Source organism: Scomber japonicus, chromosome 18 (assembly GCF_027409825.1).
Source record: "Scomber japonicus isolate fScoJap1 chromosome 18, fScoJap1.pri, whole genome shotgun sequence".
NCBI classification, from domain to species: domain Eukaryota; kingdom Metazoa; phylum Chordata; class Actinopteri; order Scombriformes; family Scombridae; genus Scomber; species Scomber japonicus.
Window position 1 is genome coordinate 28145356 of NC_070595.1, and position 27380 is coordinate 28172735.

Below are 27380 nucleotides of genomic sequence, written 5' to 3' on the forward strand. Positions count from 1 at the left end.
CATGATGGATTAAAAGGCCGCAAAAAAGACAGCACAAGTATCATGGAGTGTGTCAGAAAGTGGAGCTTTTTAAAGGACAAATTTGAGCTTTTTACAGTTTTCTCATTAACTTCTGTACTTTAAATTTAATCTACAACTTTAACATTTTCTCTCGTCCCGGCTTCTCAAAAGAATCTCATATCACAGGAATCTGAATATCTTTGGATATTTGGAATTAATGAAGACAATAATTGATAATGAAAGTTGCAGCCCTGGAGGAGGTGAGCTCTCTGGGTCTTTATCCTGCTTTTGCGTCCGGTCACAGTAATGACGCACGAGGAACCGGAGAGAGAGAGAGAGAGAGGGGGGGGGGGGGGTAGAGAGAGAGAGAGACAGAGACAGGGAGAGAGAGAAAGAGAGAGGGGGAGGAGAGGAGGGAGAGTGAGAGAGAGACTTTGACTTTTGCCATCCTTTAATAAAACAGATACACCTAACAGCCATCACATACAACTGCTACTCAATCAGACAACCACTTGAGAGAGAGAGAGAGAGAGAGAGAGAGACAGAGAGAGAGAGTGTGAGAGAGAGAGAGAGAGAGAGAGAGAGAGCTCTCAGCATCTCGTCCTGCTCTCTGACAGTCAGCAGTCTTGTGTCGGTGAGGCTGCTGGAGGGTTTCAGATGTGACTGCTGTAGTAGATGGAAGTCCATATTTATAATTTACGTCTCTCTCTCTCTCTCTCTCTCTCTCTCTCTGTCTGTCTGTCTCGTGTCCCCTCAGAGGATCCGGACCACCTGTCACTCCTCTGCGCTCTGAGGACAAACTGGCAGAAAGAGGAGGACAGAGAGAGAGAGAGAGAGAGAGAGAGAGAGAGAGAGAGATGCCTCCTCTGTCCTGCCTCTCTCTTGTTTGCGCCTTCCTTTTCCTTGGATGAACTTTTCCTCGCGCTGAGATCATGAAGACGACCCGTAAATGTCGCGCGCTGCTGTCGGTGGGTCTGAACCTGGTGGCCCTGTTCTTCTCCACCACCGCCTTCATCACCACGTACTGGTGCGAGGGCACGCAGCGGGTCCCCAAACCCAACTGCAGCAAGCAGCGGCGCCACAACTGCATCGACTACGGCGTGAACGAGACGGACCAGAACAAGGTGCACTACAGCTGGGAGACCGGGGACGACCGATTCTTGTTCCGCCGCTTTCACACCGGCATCTGGTACTCCTGCGAGGAGAACATCCACGGGGCAGGTGGGTGCAGCATCCATCCAGGGAGTCTTTTCCTTAAAAAATAAAGCGAGTTCTGGGCTGATTTTGTAGTTAAAGACACTAAAAGACACAGAGAATAAGTCCAAAAGTGATACAATTATCGCCCACATGCAAGGGGTCCTGTAGCCCATTTTATTTTATATCTATGGTGATACGAAATCCAGGAAATAATTAAGTTGGTCATAATTATATATTCTGCCGGAAAGTGGTCAAATACGTCCTGGATGATCTCAGAGAGGCCAAAGTCTCTTTAAAAACACAGTTTCAGAATTGTGAAAGTTTTATTCTATTTGTTAACAAAGCAATAAAAGTAGATTGAACTGTTTTTGTTTCATAACTTTAGATCATATGCAGGAATAGATGACGCTGTGTGGTATATAAAAAATAATAATAATAATAAACGAATTTGAAAGTGGAAGAGGGGGCAATTACTCCCCTCCCTACGTGACCACATTTAGGATCAGATGTGGCTCTTAAATAGCTGATAAATGATTTACTTTGATTATTTCGCCTGCATGAGCAAATATCAACAGCTAGTGTATCAGTAGAAGTTTAGTTTGTTTCTACACGGTTCAGTAAATGGTCATTTTTACACATGCAAACATTTTAAACCTCCTCCGTGCGTTAACTTGCGATTATTTCAGCGTGCTCTTCATATTTATTCAGTTTTTAACATCTGTGGTAAACATATTCAGGATGTTGCTTCAGGGTTTGAGAGGTTGACGTGCTGTGTTTAATGCGTACTGGGTGAGCACCGTGTGTAACTGAGTCTCCTTGGAATATAAAACAGCTCCCTTGCAGAGAAATGTTATGAGATTGAAACTGTTGGCTTTAAAGCTTAAAAGAAAAGTTGATTGGTGACAGAAAATTAAGTGGTTTATTTTTCAAGCAAAAACAAACAAACAAAAAAAGCCTCGTCACAGCTTCTCAGATGTGATGATCTGCTGCTCTCCTTCACTTATATTTTAGTAAATGGATTTTATTTATTTTTTTATTTTTTTGGAGGTTTTGGACTGTTGGTCAAATAAAACAATACATGAAGACTTCACCTTGGACTCTTTGGATGTTGTGAATTGTGATTTTTCTGAAGATTTTATGGATAAAAAGCAAATTGATTGATGGTGATGATGACTTTTAGTTGCAACCTTAGTTACAACTTTAATTAGTTTTTAATTAAAAAAGGATAACACTGGTTTATATTTTTGTTTATTGACAACAAATCTCACGAAGACAGTCTACCAATACTTTCTGACTTCCCCTTTACTGTCTGTTGCTCTTTGATAGTTTATAAGTTATGTCTACATTAAGATCTTGAAGAGAATCAGACAGAAGGAAAAGCATTGTAAGTGTTTTCTTTGTCTCTCTGAGGAGGATGAAGCTCACCATTTGTCTTCTGGTGGAGGCTTTAAAAAAAAACAGAATCAGTAGCTTCTCTGAGGACAAGAGACTGATGGTGAATGAGTGAGAATAATACATCAGACATCAGATGTTTTTGTGTGTTTAGACGTGTTTTGGCAGCGTGTGAGAGTAAATAAACAGCTTAGCAAGACAGAGAGAGAGACAGAGAGGCCTGAAGGATGTGAGAAACTGTGCGTTTGTGTGTGTGAGACATAAATTAAAGCTGTGTGTGTTCTGTTTTGGATCCCATCTTGAAGGCAGATACAGGAGTTTAAAGCGGTTTTAAACTTGTGCTGACATTTAGTATCCTGTTTTTCTTCTACATTGTGAGCACCGCTGCTAAAGCTTCACATGAGCCTTAATATCAAAGGGCCACTGATGATTTTTACTTGCATACATCCTACGTTATCATGGTCTTAGTTTTAAATGTCATCGACTAGTGCATCAAATCCCAAAGTCCCTCCTCTTCTCATTCTTCAGAGGACATCTCCTACTTGTGGATACTGTTATAAGAGTAGTGTAGCATCTTTAGGGCAGGATATAGAGTGTAATGTAGAGCGAGCAGCAGAAATGTGAGGCAAACTTAGCAGTAAGTTGACAGTCTGGCTGCACATGTACAGCACAGACTGCAGTATGTCGGTTAATAAATGATTCAGTTTCTCAAAACCATCTTTCTCCAACTGCTGGAAAAGTGAAGGTGGTTAGCAACAATGGGTTAGCCTAACATTACCAGGCTCACTTAACATGGGCTGACCTTTAAGGTGGAGCAGTTATTATTAGCAGTTAGAATAGCTTTATTTGTCACTATAACAAGTACAAGTATACGAGTACAGCGAAATTACAGCAATCACCCGTCCGTACATATACAACATACAATACATAACAAGACAGAACTGGATGACTGAGCAAGGACGGAGGGGGAAAGAGGGGAAAGAAAAACGAGGAGAGAGGGGGATAAAAAAAAGCAGCACCCAGACTGTGCTCTCTTGAGTACAGTCTGGGAACGGGAAAAAAAAAACCCCCAGCAACATGAGCACATATAGGCACATTTTACCACATTAAAAACACCAAAAAAACTTTTCCACCGGGGGAGGGGGAGTTATTAGCACCACCGACACTGTAAATATAAATGAATGTAGCGAGGTGTGATGTGAAGCACAGAGTTGTAGCGCATGGTCGGCGCCATCTTCTCCGTTTGGAGCCAGGAGATTCCAAACGAGGAGTGAGCCTGTTGCCTTTAACGCTCTCGAACATGCCCCGCTACTTTGGAAACAAACTAACGTTAGCTACTTTAACCAAATTGTGCTAACATGGCAGGTACTGTAATCAAGTAACTTTAACTTTCCGCGACTATAATCCGCCTCAGTGTGAGTCCTGGAGCCGGAGAGAGCAGCAGGTGAGTCAACTGTCAATCAACGCTAATGTAAGTTTTCAAATCTTATTAAATGGAGCAATCATTTCCCAAAATGACTAGCAGCATACTTATTAGAGGGCCAGAATTTAGAGATTGAGACCACAATGACTCGTTGGAAATGATGATTAACTCAGTATTTCCATAGAGGAGTTAAGTTGTCGGAGCATCTTGCAGCCGTCGGTGGCACTTTAATGTACTTCAGCCTCAAAAATATGGTTGTCGCTGCTTAAGCTTAACTCACAATGAGTTCAATTACACGCTTTAAATGGCGGGAAAACTAAATATAGTCCAAGTGCAATACGAACTGTAATGTAGACAGCTGCATTGATGTGTTGTAAGTGTAAATACTCTCCATCTCAGTTATATATGAGCTACAATTTTTTTACATTTTGGCAAATCGCCACCCATTAAAAGTGTGCCGAACTAGCGGTTATCAGTCCCTGTTTGGAGTGACTTTTTAAATGATTTATTTATGAATTTAAGGTTTATTCATAACGGACATCAGCTATAGTGATATCTGTGGAACGTGTGAGTCTCATTCAATCTAAAAACATGTTTATGTCGTCTTTGTGTTCAGATCTGACGCTGAGAAAGAGTTTGAATTGGGGCATAAATCGTAGCAACTGGGTGAAAGAAATATTAAACACTTAAACTTGATATTTCTGGGAAGAGGATCATGAAAAATATGTGCGATCCAGTGACTTTATCATCTTTAAAGACTCCACACAGGTGTTTTCACTTGTTTTACCTCATTGGCAGGAACCCACTGTGCCTGATTGACTCCTTCACACTTCATCATTCAAGTTGAACATCTTTGGAAATACACTTTACTTTCTTGCAGTGTTGTTTAATTAGAAGAAGTGTCACCACACTCATGTCCATATGCTAAATATGAACTAAAACCAGCAGCCAGCTAACGTAGCTTAGCAACAGAGCTGTAATATCTGTCTGATCATATCGATATTGTTGGTTTATCTTTAATCTCTCTGCTGGTGTGTGTGTGTGTGTGTGTGTGTGTGTGTGTGTGTGTGTGTGTGTGTGTGTTCATGCTGCTGACATTTTTTTTTTTTTTTTTTTTGAGTAAGAACTCTACATGAAAACGCCCCCCGAGGAGAAAATATGGTGGATTTCCTGCTCAGCTCGATGTTTTATTCATGAATCTGTTTTCGAAATGATTTGAACAAATTCAAAATGTATGATGGTGGCTGTTAGAAATACAGACATGCAGTTTGAATCAATGAAGCCAATATACATAGTTTATTTGTTGTTGTTTTTTAGGCTTATTTAAGTAGGCTGTATATTTCAGCTCTGTCCTGTGAGACTAAAGTTTTGGTTAAAAAAGAAATACTGAAGCTGTGTCCCAAATCCAGACTACAGGAAATACTCATTCTAAGCAGGTATGCAGTGTATTCACAGTGGAGAAGTGAGAAAAGTGAGTGTGAAATGCATTCTGAGGTTGATTTACTTTGCACAGCACATGTATTACATCTTTCCTGCTATACTTTCTACTATACTGACTGTAAAAAGAGTAAAATATGAAGAGTTGTATATGATATGCAGTGTATACAATTGGGATATAGTATGGAATTGGGATTAAGTTTGAAGTGGAAATATTCTGTGTCTCTACTGGAATATATTTGCATCGTTTCCAGTTAAAAACTCCTTATTTTCCGTCACGCAGCTCCTCAGTTCAGCCTCTGTGTGAAACAAGCCGTTTTAGCTCCTGTCCCTTAAACCTCCTATTGGTCCATTTGTTTCACTGTACCAATGCTGGACGTAACGTTAGCTTAGCCGTGTTGCTGCTGCTGGAGTTTGCGCCAGCTTTTGAATCTTGTGCCACGTTTAATCACAGGACCAAACAAGACATTAAAAGATTCACTGGTTAACAGTGGAGGTAAAATCAAACTTCTGCATAATATATACGTTTATATTTAATTTTCTTGGCTACATACTTTAGGTCACACAATATTTGGCTATCTAAGATGCTGTAAATTTATTTATTTATTTGGCTATCGGCATATTTTTCCTCAGAAATTTTGGCTGATGGGCTAGCTAACGTAAACTCTGCTCTCAACTTGTTCAGTGTGGTATGACGTTAGCAGTAAAGGTGTTTTAGTGTGGCAGTGACCAAAGACTGTATAAAAGAAATGGACGTAACATCCGTGATGTCACCCATTGGTTTGTGGACTGCTGCTCGGAAGCCAAGAGTTTCTAATCTGGCCAGCGCCATCTTGAAAATTTCAGGTGCATGCTGGGAAAAATAAAAACACGGATTCTACTTATATGGGCATGAGGCGGAGCCATGGGCGGAGCGGGGAGGTTGCTATGGTTGCGAGAGCTGGATCTCGAGGACATTGGTCAATCAACCTGTCAATCAGGACGTAGCCACGCCCTAATGCATACCTGCTTTATCGTCACATATAAAATCAGGGAGGCCAAAATGTCCCAAATGAACATCATACTGCATTGAAGAAGGCTTTAAACTAGCGATTGAGACCATAAACACATTTTGAAAACGTTTACTGAGGTTAGAAATCAAGTGAGAAGTTGATGAATTCTCCATTGACTTGTATAGAGACGGTCGCCCCCTGGTGGCCTTTTGATAGAATGCAGCTCTAAGTTACTTCCGCGTTGGCTTCTTTTCAGAGGACCAGAACTCCCCGCCTGCCTAAGACAAGTTCTCTAAAGTGAAAGGGGTTAGCGCCAAAGTTAGCAAGAATGGGTTAGCCTTACCAGACCAGGTTTGCTTAAGGTGGACTGACCTTTTAAGGTAAGCCAGCTATTCCCATTTTAGTGACAATCCCAGTCGCTTTATTAAGAATAGCATTTCTTCTCAGTCTAATTGGTCTCAACCTTCTGCAGTGTATATCTTGATGGCCCTGCAGGATAAAGATAGTTTTGATGTCACTGAACAGAGAGTAATGTTAATTAACATTTTTACTGTGTGACTCCCTCCATCTTTCATTCATCCATCTTCATCTCCTTCTCCTGTGACTTTCTCCGTTAAGGTTTGCCTTTTAAATAGGACAAAAAAAAGCAACACCTCTAATGTTTGATCTAAAGGACGAGTGAGAGGATGAGAGAGCGGTGGCAGCACATCCTGAGGAGATGATAGACACACAGAGCCACCAGCCATCACTAATTAACATTCATTAACTTCTAATCAGAACACGACTAACTGTTCTGGATTTCAATCAGCTTTCAGAGCTCAGTATGTCTTAAACGTTCAGTGCACAGTCAGTATATGAGATCAGGTGGTCTAGGTGTTGCATGAATATCTGAGGTGAAAATTAACCACCACACACTGAAATGACTTTTATGAAAGATGTGACCCATATGTACCTATCACACCTGTGAGCGCTCAAGTAAGTTTGCTGAGTAAACCCTGAAGAAGCTGCACTAGTCTTTATTTATTTAAGTCGCACCTAGACAGTTTAATTATTGCTTTTATGAGAAGTGAATGTCTGAATTAGTAAAATAGAAAATAAGTGTTTTGAGCTTGAATATAAAGGATCTTGAGAGCTTTGGGCTTCCTTTTACATTTGAGTCTCAAGAAAAAAAGTTTTAATGTTAAACCCAATTTATTATTGGGTAATATGTAAAATAGCATATGGCTGGACTGTGTGTGAAATGCTAAAGGAAGTGGCAACACTCATCTGACTAATGATGCAACTTCATCACTCAGTCAATCAGAGGTAGACATTTGCATTTAAAGCGCTGGTCCTGCTGTTGAAATCCAGCCAAAAACACAGCAGAGTTTAAAGTCCTGCTGTTGGTAATCAGCTCATGATGACTTGCACAGTGTCAGTAGTTAATATTAAAAAGGACCTGAAGTAAATTACAGCTATTATCATCAGCGCTGTGACAGAAATTAAGGAGGTTAGATGCCTGAAAAGGTTTTGCTAATGTTGCTTTTACATCACGTAGGATAGATGGTATGCCTTCAGCTAATTTGGGTCACATTTCACCCATTTTGATATTTTCCAGCTGTAAAAACAGCTGAAATTTGATATTTTTGCCCAAAATGCACAAAAATGAAAGTATTTGAAATGTTATATTTTTGTCCATTGAGTCTGTTCTGGGTCAAATTATCTCCGTATCTATTGACATGTCTTTTAGTGTAAGGAATAGTTAATAGTTTTAATAAGATAGAAATTATGAGGATTTCTTTTTATTATGTAGCAGTGAAGACTGATGGCTTTAATGGTTATACAATAAACTCCACACTTCCATAAAGATCAAGTTTTGATAAAATACATTTAAATAGTTAATGCTATCTTATATTTTCATGTCTGAGGTAAAATAGGACATGATATTGTGTGATAGGAGATGTTTAGTGGTGTAAAACCTAAAAAAATACATCCTCTCTGCTCTCTGAAACGTGAATCAAGGTTTAATCACATTTATTGATCAGTCAGATCGACTATTGATGCTTTCTAAACACATCTGTGGTTCAAACTTTGGTATGAGGGAGAGATTCTTAGACTGGATCAAAATTGACCCAGAACATACTGCGAGGGTGTAGAATATTAACAGTACGTAAGGATTAAAAATGGAAGTTCCCCTGCTGCTTTAAAATGTGAGTTAATTGAACTTAGGTTGATTAATTAGTTCAAAGAGTTGTGAGAATGAAACACTGTGACAGGTTAACCCAAGTAGACGTATGTTCAATAAACTGAAAGGCACTGAGTTGAATCTGAATTTAACTGTTTAGTCATGCTGACAAAAAGTTACAGTCAGGTTTGCTTCTTCTTTACAGTTTGAAGAGTCTGTTTTTCATTGAACTAATAACTTGTAGTTGTGCAGAGTCAGCACAAAGTCAACATGCAAAGCTGCTCTCAGTTACTGTGTTAAATTAGAAGTGAACAGGTGTAGGGACTGAATTTGATATTAACCTCTGTCGTGGTTTGCATTGTTTCCATTACTATGAAAAGACCAAACCAAAGAGACTTGAGTGTTTTAAGTCCCAAACAGTGCATGCTGGGAAGTCAGTTTGTGGATGTTTTACAGAGTAGAAATGGGAATAATTTGTGTGTGAGTTGGCTGTGTGAGCTTTAAAATACTTTGCATTAAAACAAATATAATTTACATTGTGTTTAATTACATTTAATGACGACTGACAAAGACTTCTTTTCTTCAAGTGTGTCTTGGCTCATTCAGGAAAAACATACCAGTTATTGCAGTTATTAATAATAATCCTAATATCATACTGAGCTGACTCACTGTACCCATAGTCTTTCTACTAGTTAGACTAACATTTGTAGCTGTTTTTATTTCAGTCATAAAACATATTTAATCTGTTTCTATCAGTCTCATACTGTGACACTGCAATGAATCTATAGCCAGTATTGTAGCAGCATTTTACTGTTATTTAGTTCATACATCTTCCGTCTCTCTTTCAACCCTAAGGCGCCATGATGTAGAAGTCTGATTCTGTCCAGGTCCTGACTTCCTTGAACCTTTGAACCTTTGTTTATCACGAATTGACTGATGATGAATCTGCAAATCTTTTGCGTTATCCTTTACCCTGCTGCTGTCACATCTGTATCCAGATAGGAAGAGAGAGAAGGCCACTTGGGCAATTAGAGGTTAAATTAATAAACACTCATGCTGTCAGTGAGGCTTACTCAGTTCATTACATCACCACAATCTGGCAAGACTGATGAAGATGCTCGTAAGCAGCTAAGCTTGATACTGTGAGGAGGTCTGAAAGGCAGTAATGAGAACAGAAGAGGCTTTAGTTTGCACAAAGTTCACTTTTCGTCCTCAAAGTAACTACACTGTGTTCACCTTTCAGCGCCCAATTCTTAGTTCTTAAAAATGTGTATTTGATATTGATTTCTTTCCTTTCAAAGTTTTATGAAATTCATGCAATTGAATCAAACGGAGATCACATTTAATCATCCTGCTTTGCAATCAAAAATACTGTCAACAAGCTTTTGGGGTTGATTGACTTTAGCCTGCAGGCTGCTGGTGTTACACTGTATGAAGGGAGACAAAGTAAACAAACTGCTGCAGCTATAATTCATGGACAGACAGCGTGTTGCTAACAGGGATTTTGAAGAGCAACCACCAAACCATCATCTAACAAGTCCGAAGTGACGTTTGCAAGTGCGTTTACGATCAACAAGCTAAGGTGCAGAACAAGATGTGTGTCCATGCTTGAAAGGTAGATAAGAAGGAGCTTGTGTTGTGTAACAGGATGCAATCAGGCTCAGGGTGACCGTCCACTCTGCCAATGATAAAACGGCACGTTATTGCTTCATGCAAAGATTTGATTTGCTGTATGACAATACTGCAAATCTCCAGCTCTGTAAGTTGATGATGGAACCAAATTTAATATAAAACCAGGGGGCGCTGGACTGCCACCTTCAAACAAAAGTGCTGCAGTTTTTCAATGCTGAATTCAGACTACAGGACATCAGCCCGATTATGCCCCAATCTTACAGACTTTGTGTGACAGTTTGTTTTATTCTGTGTTGTGTGTCATGGTGTTGCCACAAAAGATTTTTTCTTTATGTTTCTGACATTGAAGAAAAGTAGCTTATATTTGTCTTCAACTGTGTAAAGAGATATTACCTGCTACACATTCATTTGAACTGCTGACTGAGTCCACCTGAAAAGGAGGACTCAAGTCACTTTCACTCAAAAACACAGATTACATACAGAATTAAGTTGTCGGTGCTGTCAGGTGGAACAATTAAATTGGTCTCTGATTTACCCGTCACCTCTGTCAGTCGTGGTGGGTAAGCTGGTCTGATGGGGTCTGTTGGCCAAATCAGGGCAAGAATTCATGACTGACTAAATATATTATGTAGTCTGATCTCTGCAGGTCCAGGTCAGATAAAGTGTGGACAAAGTCAGAGTCAATTCTTGGGTTAGTAGATTTGTTTGGGAATAAATTGAGGTATATTCCATCTATTAATCTGGGCTCCTTTGAAATAAAAACAAGTCGTAACAAACACTTTTTTCTCTCACCTGTCTGATCTGCACCTGGCAGATACGGCTGACTAATGCAGACAGAGTCACAACTGTAGAAGTAATGGTACGTTAGCTGCCGTTTCACAAAACCATTCATACTCATTACAGCTGCAATTAGCCCCGAATGACATGGGATCACTGATTAAACAGAATGCAGAGCTGCTGGCTGCACGGGGGGGGGGGGGGGGGGGGTAATGAAAGACTGCTGAGACAGTGAGAGCAGGGATTGAAAAGTGAAAATACGAGAAAAGAAATTTGGAACCACCTGAAGCCTCTTTAAATAAATCTCTTCTCATATAACCTGATAGGCTGGGAGCGCGGTGATAGGGATTTTCTGGTTAATTGACATTTTCGAGCGTTGCCGCCTGTGCGCAGTAGGAAGGCATAAGAATACTGATTGTGCTGTTAGTTAGTCCTGTCGTCAGGTCACAGACAAGCCCGCTCAATCTTTAATTACATTTTAGATTCATGTCCTAATCAGACGCTGTGCTGCTCACCTTTTTGGCTGTGGCAGATTTTCACTGCAGCATGAACACATTTGTTGCCTCATCTCTCTCTCTTCACTTCCCTAGAGTTTTTAACCTTGGACAAAGATGAATTATAATGACCTCAGATGAGTTTTTCCTTTGCAGTATTTGCCCAAAAAGCATGCTACATTATCATGTTTTTTTATACAGTTATTTCAGTTGGCACCTATAGTGAACAAGATGGATGACTTGGTTGATGTCAAGGGTGGAACAAACAGGATTATCAGATGACATACAGTGTAATGTTCACCGGTACCAGCAGGATTGAACCCAAAAACACAACAAGGAGACGGACAAAGTTGCAAGGAGAGTTCAGTTTACTTAGTTTTAACAGGAAAGGTCAAAATCAGATCAGGCAAACAAATCCAGCAAGGGGCAAGCAGGGGCAAATCAGGAATAAATAACGATTGTAAGCTTGGTGAAACACACACAGGACAATCTGGAACTAAGGAAAGTGGACTTTTATATATGCTGAGGGACTAATGAGGGAATGAGCTGCAGGTGAGGAGATGTGTGGGGAAAACCAGGTGAAGGGATTGATGTCATTGCCTGGCAAGAGGGAGGGGCAGACTGTTAGACCCTGTTTACGACTGGCATTAACATACATTTTGCGTGGTCCGATCACAAGTGGACAGCGCTATATACAAGTTTAAACCACCTCCGAGACACATTGTGATTTGATCACTTAAACCACTTGCCAAGGTGGTGTGGGAAACATTTGACTACACATTTCTTTTGCAGCAAATACGTCCTTAATGCAGTATGCGGCAGTTGTTTTGGTAGAAGAGTGCCAGCAGTCGAAAAAATGAGCAGAGGTGTACATGGTTAGAGTAACCTGAAGAGTTGGAATAGCCCAAACATATACATTACTTTTATTAGCTCTTTAGTCCACACTAAAAACCGTCTGGACACAAGTGGTCAGCTGGAGACGCATTACAGAGACAGGTGTTAACAACAATGTGTCTTATGTTGAACAATGAACAATGTTCATGGCAGGTGTAAACAGGGCTTTTTGTTGCAAGTGATCAAATTGGATTTGTGTGTCCAGACCTCACCAACATATCTGCGTGGGTTGCTGTGGTAACGACGTAGGTGTCAGTAACTATGTACATTGGTGATGCAGCTTTCCAACATGGCAGCATGAGAAACGGAGATCCATCATCCCCCCAGCAGACAATTTCCATCACTCTGGATTTAATGTCATCAGTGACACAAAAAGACACTTTGAAATCCGATTTGAGCGACTGGAGCATCTGTACTGAGACACATCTGTAGAAATCTGTTCAGAATTGCATTTCATGTGTTTCTTTTTGCTGTCCAGAATTTAATCTGGATACAATCTGGATATGCCAAAGACTGATTTGGGCTGGCAGTCTGATAAAGGCCTTACTGACATGGCATGAGAACAAAAAGCCACATGAAAATATGATTTAGTGGGACTCATGACAGGCAGGACATGAACAACAGCTGATCTCCAGAGGAGGGAAACCCACCAGCCAGGTTTGCATCCAAATGTCGTTTAAATTTTAACTGAATTTCCATAATTTCATGCAAAAAGAAGACAAAAAGGGAATTATTGCTTGTTTTAATTTATTACTGTTGTTTGAATCTAAGGAGGTAAAAAGCAGGTGGCACAAATTCTGCAGTTGAAGCCTTTAAACCACTAAAGAGGAAGAGGACATGAGGAAATAACATCATTAAATATAGTTAAAGCTCAAATGATGGAAAATGGACAACATGACATTTCTGTTTGTTTAATGTATTAATTTGAGGAACACCATTTTTTTACACCTCAGCCAGGCATAAAAGTTCCCAAAGTTCCCATTAACTTTCTACAGAGGACAAATGGAAGGCTGAAATTAGCATGGCATGTACATGGGCCAAGAGAGGAAGGCCCTGCAGCGGTTGATTAAAACCACCCAGATCTACCGAGCATCAGTGATATCATTGAGGTGAGGTTCCTGCACAGAGCCCAAAGGATACTACAAGACAACACCCACCTCAGCATCAGCCTGCTCACACTGCTGCTGTCGTACCACCAGACTACTGAGCAGCTTCTTTCCTCAGGCTGTAAGAATCCTCAATTCATCCTCTGCACTCTAATATAAAAATAGTTTTATTCTCATGAGTTATTATTTATTATTCCTGTTTTTGTGAGTAGCATAAAGGGACTACAACTATAGTCTATAACCTTCTGTTATAAAATGAATGAATCTTTTATCAACTAGGTGAGGATGGAGCGACTGTAGCAACACCTAACTGTAATATTTCTATCCCCAATACACTATTTGTAATATATTCATATATTGTAGCATCCATTAGAGAGGTTATAGAAGATATTTCCTCTATTTTTAGGCTTGTAAGTAACTAACATTTATTTTCATTATTCATTAATCTGCTGCATATTTTCTTGATTAATTGATAAATCGTTCGGTCCAGTGGAAATTTTAATCTCACGTTTCATGTACGTCATCATTAAGTCTATTTATATAACACTGTGCTGCCTTTAGCTTTTATCAATACACACAATTTTACACTTCAAAGCATAAAAACTAAGGTTTAACCAGGCGGGGAGTTCTGGTCCTCAGAAATGAGGCCAACCAGGAAGTAACTTAGAGCTGCATTCTATCAAAAGGCCACCAGGGGGCGACCGTCTCTATACAAGTCAATGGAGAATTCACCAACTTCTCACTTGATTTCTAACCTCAGTAAATGTTTTCAAAATGTGTTCATGGTCTCAATCACTAGTTTAAAGCCTTCTTCAATGCAGTATGATGTTCATTTGGGACATTTTGGCCTCCCTGATTTTATATTTGACGATAAAGCAGGGTATGCATTAGGGCGTGGCTACGTTGTGATTGACAGGTGATTGACCAATGTCCTCGAGATCCAGCCCTCGCAACCATAGCAACCTCCCCGCTCCGCCTCATGCCCATATAAGTAGTATCTGTGTTTTTATTTTTCCCAGCATGTACCTAAAATTTTCAAGATGGCGCTGTCCAGATTCGAAACTATTGTCTTCCGAGCAGCAGTCCACAAACCAATGGGTGACGTCACGGATGTTACGTCCATTTCTTTTATAGAGTCTATGGTTTAACCAGTTTTCTGGAGTAGATATACTCCGTCTGCGGCTGTAGAGGAAGGTTCGACTGTTTGAAGTTTAATAGCACCCAATCATAATAATCATGTAGATATTTGATAATATAGAACACATACAGGTCTATTTCTGTGTCTGAAACTTAAATTGGACCCGGAAGTGCATCTCTTCATCAGTTGTTTGGGCGTGGGGTGCAGAGCGAGGGCGTTGGTGTTCAGGCTGGTTATGGATGGGCCTGCCTGCTGCTTGTGACACTGCAGAGGCTGAGTTATGGCTTGTGTTGTGGCTGCTGATCTGTGACCTGCAGGGTCTCACCGGGGGCGCTGATCAACCCGTCTGCAGCCTGAAAAAAAATGAAGTAATGAAAGAGGATAGTGCTCCATGTGAAACACAACATGAACTCATCCCACGTACGACAAATAACAGAAACAAATGTCTATTTAAGTTTCACTGAGCAGACTTAAACATTGTATACTGTTAATACCAACTCTGATTGTTAGCCAATATTGTTTTCTACCCTATATGTGTATTAGAGAGACAGATGGATGGATGAAGCTCCCATTTTATTTACATCAGTCAAAACACATTTATTTTTAAGTAGGAGGCCTTTTATAACACATGAACCAAAGAAACCAAAGAAAAGCGAGCACTGCATTGAGCTGCAGATCAGAGGGTTGATTATTGATTCCTTTCATGTGTTTTAGGGTTGTTTTGCCCTATAGGTATATTGAAGTATTGAAGTATATTGAAAAAAAGCAAATACCTCCCAGTAAATTATGGCCTCAGATTCTCTTAGTTCTGGCAGGTTTCCTTTATCCAAACAATATATACCTATATTATTATATTATATAACCTTTTTACCCTTTAGCTGTTTACATCCCTGATGGATTGTCTAAAAGTAAAGAAGAACAAAAGACAACCATAAAAGTCTCAATAGTAAAGAGAGAAACACATTAAAGTTTGTGGTAATGCCTAACTACGACTTATTATTATTATTATAATAACTTATTATTATTAAGGATTTTAATATTAGGTGTTACGACGTTTGTTAAAAACCTGCCGTGCTTTTTTATTCTTTCTGTTTAGTTTGGACAAACTGATCGGAGTGGTACTGAACACTTGTAGCAGCCATCCTCCCTCCAAAATATCACATATTCATTGTGAATATTCATGCAAATGTGACATCTAATTTATCAGATTTGGACGTTTCTGTATTACAATCCCAGTCAATCCCAGTTTTCCCTCAAATCTTTAATTTTTGGATCTGTCGCCCAGAATAAGACCACTAACTGATCCGACTGTCTGTTTGGAGATAGTAGAAAGGACACAGCTTAATGCCAATGTAGAAAAAACACAATATTTAACAATAAATTACAACTTAAATGTGTCTGTAGTAACATTTTAATTGAGAGTACTGAGATGTGAGGTGCATAACTACCTTTTCTGCCAGTATAATAGGTTCCTACTTTAACGGTTAATATAACTCAATATTTTGCTCAGAATGAGAAGCTAACAGTATCATCTGTGTAAAATATCTGCTATTTGTGAAATAAAAATAAAAAGCACACAAAGAGTGAAATGTTCAGGTATTATTGAGCAGATATAAACATTTCCAAAGTCTACTTGTACAGTAGCAAACAATAGCATTTTAAAACATTGGCAAGGTGCGTAACTAATAGAGTAGGAGCCAACTTTATGCTAACGTATTTGGTGATTTTGTGTTTGTCAATGAAGACCAGATCAGACCCACATCCAACACTTTCAGCACTTTCATCTGGCCCACTTTGCAGAATGATGGCACTTGAGCGGTCCACCCGTTTACCAGATCTGGGTCTCAAGCAATCACAGCAATGGCAAATGTCAACCAAGAAAAACAGATGAACCAGAACTGGCCTACATCCCAAAGAGAGACTAAAAGAGGTCCACATTGTTTTGGGATATATATAGGCCATATTTGCTATTTAACATATGGGCCATTTTTAGGCTAACATCCATTTTGTCCAGGCCAGAAGAAGGCCAGCAGTGCCCCACTTCCATGTTCTCCCCACCTGGGACTAATGTCCGTGTTGCATTTTCATCCTGAGTGAGAAGAAGTTAAGAAATACTGGAGAATACCCAGATAGCATGCGAATGTGGGCCACTTGAGGCAATGATCCGGCACTGTAGGCATTCTTCTGGCCCGGACAAAACAGACGTGAACCTAAACTGGCCCATGTAGTAAATGCTACATTTGGGCCAAATATCACAAAACGAATATGGCCCATCTTTGGCCGAAATATGGCAAGTATGGCAATGACTAATCCGGATGTGAGCCTAAAGAGGCCCACATATAAGGAAACATACTTGGCCCACCTATCTGGGTAATGTTTTCTAATTTCAATATAGTGTGTAGATTTTAAAGGCAGTGTCACTAACAACACAAGCTTCATGTTTTTGGTGTGGATTTAATCTGTTTCACATGGTTTTATCAAGCTAACGTAAATGTTAGCTTCTCCAACAGGCTAACGTGACAAAAGGCATCTGTAATATAGCGTAGTATTTAGATATTTTTTATATGTGGCACAAACATAAAGAAAGTACTAGCTTGCCTATCCTTGTCAGTCACGTGAGCCTCTCATTGCAGGTCCTAGAAGAAGATGTTGGTACTTCAGTATATAGTGTCAGTAAAGGTGACAATGACAAACTCGTCTTGACAGTACAAATTTATCTACCCCTACTAAAAAAAACAATGTTGTTGGATGAAGAACAGCAGTAGACTGACATTGAGGAGTCATTGTGTGTTTTTGTACTGCAGCATTATTAGCTTGTATCCTTTTTAAATCGACTTGACGCTAACACTTATTTTATGCTCTTGTCTCTTGGCGTCTTTCCATATCATGCATTCATTTCCATCCTTACCTTTCCTCCTTCTCACTAATCACCTCATACCGTGCTCCTTTCTCTCCTATTTTTTTCTCTCCCTCCTCCTCCTCCTCCTCCTCCTTTTTCTCATTCTCACTCTCTGCTTCATTCCCAGCTCATTTCACCTCGTGTTCCTCACCTTTCCCCATTTCTTTTCCTCTTCACATCCCTCTCTTCCTCATCCCCTTCACCTCCCCTTTCTCTCTCTCTCAGGTGAGAAGTGTCGGAGCTTCATTGATCTGGCCCCGGCGTCGGAGAGAGGTGAGTAATGACCGTCATTAGGCATCGCCACCACTCCCTGCCGCTCCCCACCTGTTCGTCAGGCCGAGGGGAAACCAAGAGAAAAAGGAAAATATATGTTATATTGCACTTTTCAGGACTCTGTCAGTGTTTGTAGTCCACAGAAGTTTCAGCCACATATACCCTCAGAGAAGAGGAATGTTATTTTTAATGTCATTTTTGCTTCACATCTAGATTTGTTTTTACCTTCAAGGATCTGTCTAAACCTGCTACTTTATTTATACGAAAAAATATATAAAAATATGTTTTTTTTAATATATGGTGCAAGTGCATCATGAGGCTTGGCGGTGTAGTGACTACTAGTTAATGAACCATTGATTTGTTAGCCAGACTTCTCAGGTTAGAGGTGGTCACAAAAGTCACAAAAGCTCCTAGAGCTTCTCATTATTTAGTTTCTACAGTTCTGTGTACTGTTCCCGGAGATTTGTTCACCATTATACATTATTTAGTTAAGTAAAAAGTTTTTTAAGAGGGTAAAAAACGTTCTCAGAGCAAACAAACATGCTCATAAAACTGCTTAATTGGTTACTAATGATAACTTCGGTTTAGGGGAGCAGATTTAACCACATTAACCATCAATAATACATTAATAGTTGATCATTTAATAACACTTTTATTTAATGACTATGATCTCTCTCTAAATTCAGACCTTCTAATAAATGTGCTCATGGTCTGTTTGTAAATTATTGCTTTATTAATAAATAATAGCCTTGATGTCTGCTGTGATTGACAGTTTGCTCCTCGGCTCCAGGACTCCTGGGAAACCTGAAAAACTAAAAAGGCCAAAATGACCAAACATGACAGACACTAACAATGTGCTTATATGGATTATAAGGATTGGCCCACATGCATAAAAGCCCTGGGGGAATCCTGGATTAAGTTAATGTCAACACTTCTTTTAAACACGTGTTATAAAGGCCCATATATAGGCAGCAGTAAGTGCTTAGAGCAAGATTTTACCCTGCGAACTGATTTGTTTATTAATGTATTATTATGTTTATTTATTTATTTCTTTAGATGTGAATCCCTTCTATAACCGGCAATGTCAGTGACACTCCCAATCATTCTTTCAGTCATTTACACATACTCTACCCCTAGTGGTGACTAACAGACATGGCACTTTGTTTAAGACCCGTTGAATATCTGTCTGTACATCCAAAGTCTCTTATTTGATCTTTCCAAACTCCTCAATCTTCGTTTAAACCCGAAGTTGTTCTGGTCCGCCATCTTGAAGGCCGTTACATGAGGATATACAAGAGCTCATTGAAGTCTTTTATTGGCTGACATGCCTTCTTGGATTGGAAAGTAGTTATTGATTGTATGCTGCAGCTGATTAAAATGTTTTATTTGTTTTCTAGTTAAAAAATTGTGTTAATTGTAGGTCTGATCAACGAACCACAAAGGACCATAAACAGCTATCTTCGTTTATTAGAAGGAATATTCTTTTCATGATCTGTTATTTCCCCAATTTAACTGTTGATATGGATAAAATTAACATAAGGAAGAGTATGTCTAACAGCAAGAAACACGTTTTAAACATATTTGTATTTTGCATTTCCATTCAGTCACATGAGAGGCTGAAAGTCCCTGAGTGCTGGGTTTGATGTGAGTTACATAATTTCCATTTTCCCTGAAACATTTAGCCTAATGAATAATTTCCAGTGTTCAAAAGACACCCTGGCCATATTCAGAGTTATTAAATAATGAACTCACAATCAGAATATCAATAAATACAGATGCAAATAATGAATAAATAATAACGCACTATGCCGGTAGAAATGGCTCCTCTGCCTCTGAGCAGGACACAGCATGAATACAGAATGCAGCTTTTTATTCATGCACAGGTGTTAAACAGGTAACAGGCTACAGAGATAAAACACAGCTGCTCTGGTAGTGATAACAGTGAGCCTTTATTAGTATTAGCACATGTGTGAAGACACAAACTCTATCAGAAGTCTCTTCTCTGTTAAAGCTGACTGACAACTGATCCAGCTGCCACCGTAATCAGGAACGGACGTCACTTTACATGATGTTACAGAGGGAAAGACATCTCATTTCTCTAAAAACATATTTCCTTGTGTCCTCTCTCCTTTTATAATCTCCTTGCGCCTCTCCGTGCATCCTTGTTGGGAGGGAGTAAGACACGTGAGGGAATCGTGGATGCAGTGAAGAGACTTGAGACTTACCCTGTGTGTCCTTGTTATTAATCAAAGCAGTTTTTAAGTTTATCACAGTCATGACAAATATAATGTTCATACTTTTCAGTGCACAATTCATATGCCCATCCCTTACAGAAGACATACTTCACCCATTTCTCCCCTGGGACAGAGGAGGCAAAATCTTCACTGCATAAGGCAATCCTCAGAGGAATGATTCATTTCATTTATCTTTTCCTTTGAACTCAAGATCTTTCTTTTTGGCCCTGAGCGTCAGTTTTTCACTTCTCTTCTTCTTTTTCTATTGCCTGTGTCTGTGAGGATGGCACTTGCGCTTTTCTTCCTTGTCTTGGCAAAACTCTTACGTTGTCCAGCCTTTGGGAAGGACCTGACTTCAACAGGGCCAAATGCAGAAGTGGTTGGTTCTGTCAGTTACAGAGGCTGCAGCGAAGTCATTTTCACTTAAAATGTCCATATTGTAGGGCCAGAAGCCATGACTTGATGTCATCAGGGCTGCCAGGTAGGTCATAGATTGTACCATTGATACCTGTGTGTGTCTTCATCCAGAGCTAATGGGTGCAGTGATGTGGAAAGGCCAACAGCACAATACCATGTTCCTTGAAAAAACTGACGTGGGAAGCGTTGTTATCCAACAAAAGGAAGACCTTGGACTTCTGCGATAGCTTGGTGTGATTGTCAAAATAGCGTACGAAGACCAACATTCTTCCTCCTGCATCTATCTTGAACCACTGGTTGCACTGACAGATCCAGTGGGTCTGTCATGGATAATGTGTGCATGGAATTTCTTAGATAAGGAAAGGGGTAATAGGAATCCCCTGTGCATTGACCGCAACAGCAACAGTCACAAGGCTACCTCTCTCGCTGGATGTCATGTCTCCAATCTGCTGCAGCCCTTTGGGAGCAATTATCTTTTCTGGAGCTTGCACAGTTATAAGCCCCGTTTCATCCATATTCCAGACATCTTAAGCCTCAAAACCATGCTTGTCATAAAGACCAGGTTATTAAAACAGTGCCCACATTGTGCTGGTTGAACCATGCAGCCTTGACCAGACTGGTTGCTCTTGGCTTCCTGAGGGACAATTAGAAAAGACTTCATCTGGTCTTTTCTTGCCAGCTCTGGGTATGTGCAATTAATAATTACTTAATTTAAAACCGTAGCGCTCCTGTCTGTGTCTATTCAACGATTGATCAACAAAATCCAATGTATTCAAGACGGCAAACGGCTACACAACTTCCAGCTTCATTAGAGGAAATAAGTTAGATCAGATTAGATGTGTTGGACATATTTAACAGTTCAAACATGACCCATTTTTCATTAACGAAAAGAGCTGCAGCCTTCAACAGTCAATAACACTGAGTAAATATAAAACAGTTTCATCTCTCCACAGTGTACTTCAGTCTGATTGGTTTAATATAAAATAAGATGCAGCCTTTGCTTTAGCCTCAGATAGCTAACTAAACCAGACAGCTGGCAGACAGCAACTCAGTGGGGCCCTTTGCTAGGGCTGGGCGATTATGGCAAAAATCAAAATCACGATTAATTGAACTTTTAAACTCGATTACGATTAATGAACGATTATCTCCACCCTTCATGAACAATTGCACAGTTTCTTTTGTGTTATATTTTCCACTGCTGCCCTCACACATAGTATCTTTAGGGAGTGAAAATAAAGATGTTTTAAGGTGTGACCCTGTGGTTAATGTCTAGCTTACTTGATTAGAACTATGTAAAGATCATGGTTTGGGTTCAAATCATCACTGGAGACAAGTTTTCAAACTCCTTTAAAGATATGCAACCTTTGCTGCCATGGCAACAGTGAACACCACCATTAATTGACATGAGCAAGATTAAGTCGATTAGAGTTTCTAAATGTCGGTTTCGATTATTTTTCGATTAATTGCCCAGCCCTAGTTTTTGCTGCAACTTTCTTCTTCCTTGGAGAGCAGGGAGGTGCGTTTGTCTTACAAGTTGTTCGGCCCTTATGGTCAGCAAGCACACCTGTTACTCCATCTCATTAAACAGTGAAAAGCTCCACCTAGTGACACAACTGGGTACTACACCACAGTTATAGTAGATTTTCTGATAGTTACACTGCAGTCAGATTATTGAAACAAGGTAAGAACTGTATATAGAGATAAATGGCATGACAGTTCTCCGAAAGTGAAGCCATAATATCTGGATATCCTGGAGACCTTCATGACTTAATTGATTTGCTCTTTTTCATTTGCTGTGTTTGGTATTTATTTTTTTAATGCTGTTTTTGTACATATTTTTCTCTTTAGCACCTTTTCCACCTCAGTCAAGCACAAAAACTCTTGTGTATTTAGTTAATTTTTTGGTATGATATGCAAAACAGAATATTAGAATATATTTTTGTTTATTAGGACCCTGGATAATGAGAGAATATCTGGGGTAACGCATAAATATTCCTCTTAACTGAAGATAAGAGCAGGTTATTTCTAACAGCACATGGTGTTTATATCCCGCTGCTAATGAAAGGAATATTTGAGTGTCCAGAAGAAAGGGAATATTTCGGTGCATGTGGGTGTAGCCTCTAATTCGCTGTTTCATGCAGAGCAGGTAGTTAATAATGAAAGTTCTCTGACGGTTTCATCTGTTAATGCCATCTGGAAAAAGAGCAGGAGTGTTGCAGGGAGCAGCGGTGGATGTTATGATGTATTGAGCAGGGCGACCTTGCTCCTCACACAAGGATACAGTATGTTAATCTCCCGTCCTTTGAGCCCTACATGCTCGCTGCTGGGTTTTACACCACAGCTGCTCCACAGTCAGCTCCAAGTTTGTTGTTAATGAAAACTGAAACCGAAAAAAAAAAATCTTAATTTGTTTACAAGAAAGCATTCAGAGAGCCACCAGGGCTGCAGCCTGGCTTTAGAAATAAAGAGCAGAATACCAAAAAAGATTATTAACCACATACCAACATCCAAAAAACACTACATTTCATAGTTTGCTTATTTACTTATTTAAGTGTTCAGTGACTTATTTTCTGTAAGCACTCTCTTTTCAATATCAATCAAAGGAAAATATCACAGGTGTAGGAGTGAAATGAGGACACAATGAATTACAATTATTACAGAATGAAGCTGATTTACTACAAAGAGCCCTTGTGCTTTATTGTCTTTTAGATAACTGATATTCAGTTCGTTTTTTAACACTTAAATTACAGATAACAGTAACATTTTAGGATATTCGCAACTGTAAGCTTCAATAAAAGTACAGATTCAATATATTTTGTCTTTTCTACCTGAAAAAAACATAAGTTCTCACCAGGCGGGGAGTTCTGGTCCTCTGAAATGAAGCCAACCAGGAAGTAACTTAGAGCTGCATTCTATCAAAAGGCCACCAGGGGGCGACCGTCTCTATACAAGTCAATGGAGAATTCACCAACTTCTCACTTGATTTCTAACCTCAGTAAACGTTTTCAAAACGTGTTTATGGTCTCAATCGCTAGTTTAAAGCCTTCTTCAATGCAGTATGATGTTCATTTGTGAAATTTTGGCCTCCCTGATTTTATATGTGACGATAAAGCAGGGTATGCATTAGGGCGTGGCTACGTCCTGATTGACAGGTTGATTGACCAATGTCCTCGAGATCCAGCCCTTGCAACCATAGCAACCTCCCCGCTCCGCCCATGGCCCCGCCTCATGCCCATATAAGTAGAATCTGTGTTTTTATTTTTCCCAGCATGAACCTGAAATTTTCAAGATGGCGCTGCCTAGATTAGACTATTGGCTTCTGAGCAGCAGTTCACAAACAAATTTAGTCTATGGTTCGCACACATTTTTCAGCTCTGAGTAATGTCTGCAGGTATTGCTCCCACAACCTCCACCAATAAGAGGGGGCATACGATGCTATGTTTTTGTGATTTCCAGTTACTTTTATACTGTTATAATGTCAGATATCTGTACTTATCATGGTTAAAGTTACAGAATTTGAGGCAAAACTCAGGGCTGCTACCTGCTGTGGATGCTTAGTTTGTGAAGGTTTTTCGACTTGATTCCAGTTTATAATTGGAAAACTTTACATTTTTCATATTTTCTGAAAGTAAATCATTAATTGATTAATCTAAATATTCATTGATTGACTCATTAAAATCATTAATTGTAGCCTTGAGTTTCATCCTCATTTCAGAGCTAAATTATTAAAAACAATAATCTTATTAATGAGAATCCCTGTGGGTCTAAATTCTTATTAAATCTGAATTCTTGATATGGAAACCCTGAGAAAAGGTGTCAAAAATGTATCACAGGCAGAAACTATTGACATCATGCACCACTGACACACTTATGAGCACACACACTCGCACGAGCACACGCGGAGTAATTAAAGGCATAATTATCTCCATTTGAGATGAGGCTCGGTCTGATGAGCTGCTTCCTGTTATCAGTCCTGCAGGCTGAGTCCCTCCGAACACGTTTTATTTACTGTCTTGAGTTTAATGAAGTCTCAGGCAGCTCTGATACATATTCAATAAGACACGAAACAGGGGAGAAAATTGTTTTGGTCAATATGTCAATATTGTAGCACTTTCCCTTACAGGCATTTTATCCTTTCTGAATCTGTTTCCATCAACTGGCTGGAAATCAAAGCTGCAGCTGATGAAAAAACCCAGAGAGAGGAGTCAGACTGATGCTGAGCCTTCATTAAAAATCTGATCTGTCTGTCAGTGGAGTCAACATTAACCATGTGGAAAGTGTCTCTTGCTATTGTTAACCCTCCTGTTGTCCTCGAGTCAAGAGGAAGGCGAAGAAGGAAGGAAAGGGAAGGAAGGAAGGGTGGTGGAAGAAAGGAAGGAAGGAAAGGAGGGAGGAAGAGGAAGGGAGAAAGAAGGAAGGAAAGGAGGGAGGAAGAAAGGAAGGGAGAAAAGGAAAGGAGGAAGGGAGGACAGAAGAAAGAAGAGATTAATTGAGATTAATCGCAGAATTTCCATAGTTAATCACGATTAATGGCGTTTTGAATAGCATGTTTAAAATCCTGTTATTTTCCATTTGAAGGCAGTTTTAAGCCCCATAATGTAAAGCATTTCTTACCAGAGTGTCTTAACTGGGAATCAATCACGGCTCTGCTGCGACTCCCACACTCCAAAATGGTCCTTTTGGTGGAGCTGAGGCTGGCTTGGCTGCACCTGGGTGTTAGCGTGGACGGTGCTAACTCAAACTCCACGTACTCCGGTGGTAGTTAAACTCCGTTTGACACAGGTTGCATTTTACTTTTGACTTGTCAACTGAAGCGTCTGGAAGTGTTTTAAAGTTAAACAAGCCGTTCAAAAGTCCAGTAGCTCTCTTACTTTCCATCAGCGCGGTAGGTTTACTGCAGGAGGCCACTTCAAAGCATAGCGCTACAGCTAGAGGAGCCGTCTACGGGGGGAGGAGAAGGGACAAAAAGGCTTGCAAGCACATAAAATGCCATTTAAAAAAATTTACTCGTTAACGCTGACAGCCCTAGTTTTAAAAGCATTTCTTAAATGAACTCATATTTTTACTGTCCTTTCAATTGAATGTCACAATCATTCTAACAGGATGACGTAACATGAACTAAATATGTATCATGTCCAGACGCACAAAAAAAGTCTGTGGGACCCATGATGTCACTCCAACAGGAAGTCGGCCATTTTGAAAAATATGCGCTGATGATTTTTACACGTCTCATACTTGTCCTGGAGATTCACTCAGAAACATCTTGAGACATTGAATATTAAATTATAGGAAACATAAAGCTGAAAAATGATGAAATGATTACTTTTACTTGATATACTGGACATTATATTCCTAGTGAACATGTCATCTTGTGTATTTGTAGAGCAGGTGTGAAGGCTGTGATGCTTTCAGGTTGTTAGTAAATCAGTGTGGACAGTAATAGAAACTCTCTAACATGTGATTATTCCCTGAAGGAGAGAATAACAGAGTCACACACGTCTTAGCTGCTCTGATTTATACTTTAATATTTATCTATCAGGTTTGGGAAGGTTTTCTACCGAGTCTGTTTTGGATCATGTTCAGAGGTAGGGAGGAAGGGAGGGAAGGAAGAAGGAATGAAAAGAAAAGACAGAGGGAAGAAGGAAGGGAGGAAGGACGGTAGGAGGCAGAGAGGAAACAAGGAGGGAGGGAGGGAGAAAGGAAAAGAGGAAGGGAGGACAGCGGAAAGAAGGAAGGAAGGAGGGAGGGAGGGAGGAAGGGAGTAAGAAGGAAGGAAGGAGGGAGGCGAGGGAGGGAGGAAGGGAGTAAGAAGGAAGGAAGAAGGAGAGGAAAGGAGGGAGGAGGCAGGAGGGAGGAAAAGAAGGAAGGAGGGGAGGGAGGGGAGGGAGAGAAGCAAAAGAGGAAGGGAGGACGGATGGAAAGAAGGACAAAGGAAAGAAGGTACGGGAGGAAGGAAGGGAAGAAGGAGGGAGGGAGGAAGGAAAAGAGGAAGGGAGGTAGGAAGGACAGAAGGAAGGAAGAAAGGGGGATGGAGGAAGGAAAGAAGGAAGAGAGGGAAAGAGAGAGGAAGGAAAGAAAGAGAGGGAGGAAAGAAGGGAGGGAGGGAGGAAGGGAGGAAATGGAGAGATAAGGAGGAAGGAGGGAAAGAAGGAAGGAAGGAAAGAAGAAAGAAGGAAAACAGACAGGAGGACGAGAGGAAGGTTCAACAGCCAACATTAAACTTTGTTACAGCGTTGGAGGAAACACTGAATAAACTGAATATTTGTCAGTAAATATAGTTTCATCAGTTTGAGTCCAAAAACAATCTGCTTTTCTTTCTTCTTCTACTTTATTTAAACAATCTGCCTTTTCTTCTTCTTCTACTTTATTTAAACAATCTGATTTTCTTCTTCTTCTACTTTATTTAAACTCGTCTTACTTTAACAGACGAGTGAAGAAGAAACCTGGAGGAGGAAAACAGGAACAGAGAGAGTGTCAAACTGGGCACAGAAACAGTGTGTGTGTGTGTTTATATGGAGTGTTATAACAGTGTGTGTGTGTGTGTGTGTGTGTGTGTGTGTGTGTGTATGCATATATATTGGTGTGGGGGGTGGTGTGTGTTTGTGTGTTTGTGCACCGGTGTGAAGAATCCAGACAAAAACAAAGTTATAAAGTGAAGAAATACAACCGTGGGGGGAAGAAAGAAAAAAAGAGAGGAAGGAAGAAAGAAAGAGAGGAAGAAAGAAAGGAAGGAAGGAAAGAAGCAGCTCTGAATAAATGTCTGGGGGAGGAAAAAGAAGCAAATTGGGACCTGATAAACCAGCAGATCTCAAACTCAATAACAGATTTGGTGAGTTGTTTTTTTTTTTTTTTTAAAAGACAAAGAAAGAGAAAGAAAGAAAGAAAGAAAGAGAGGGAGGGATAAAATCACT

General features: G+C 39.9%; 1 protein-coding gene across 1 annotated transcript in view; it reads left to right on the top strand.

Moving 5' to 3' along the window:
* Window positions 1-932: 932 nt before the first annotated feature.
* Window positions 933-27380, top strand: part of gsg1l (gsg1-like) — a 44029-nt gene continuing 17581 nt past the window's right edge. Inside the window, exons 1-2 of the mRNA XM_053338161.1 lie at window positions 933-1221; window positions 17771-17818. Coding sequence (XP_053194136.1) covers window positions 933-1221; window positions 17771-17818 — 337 coding nt within the window. The remainder of the gene's footprint in view (window positions 1222-17770; window positions 17819-27380) is intronic.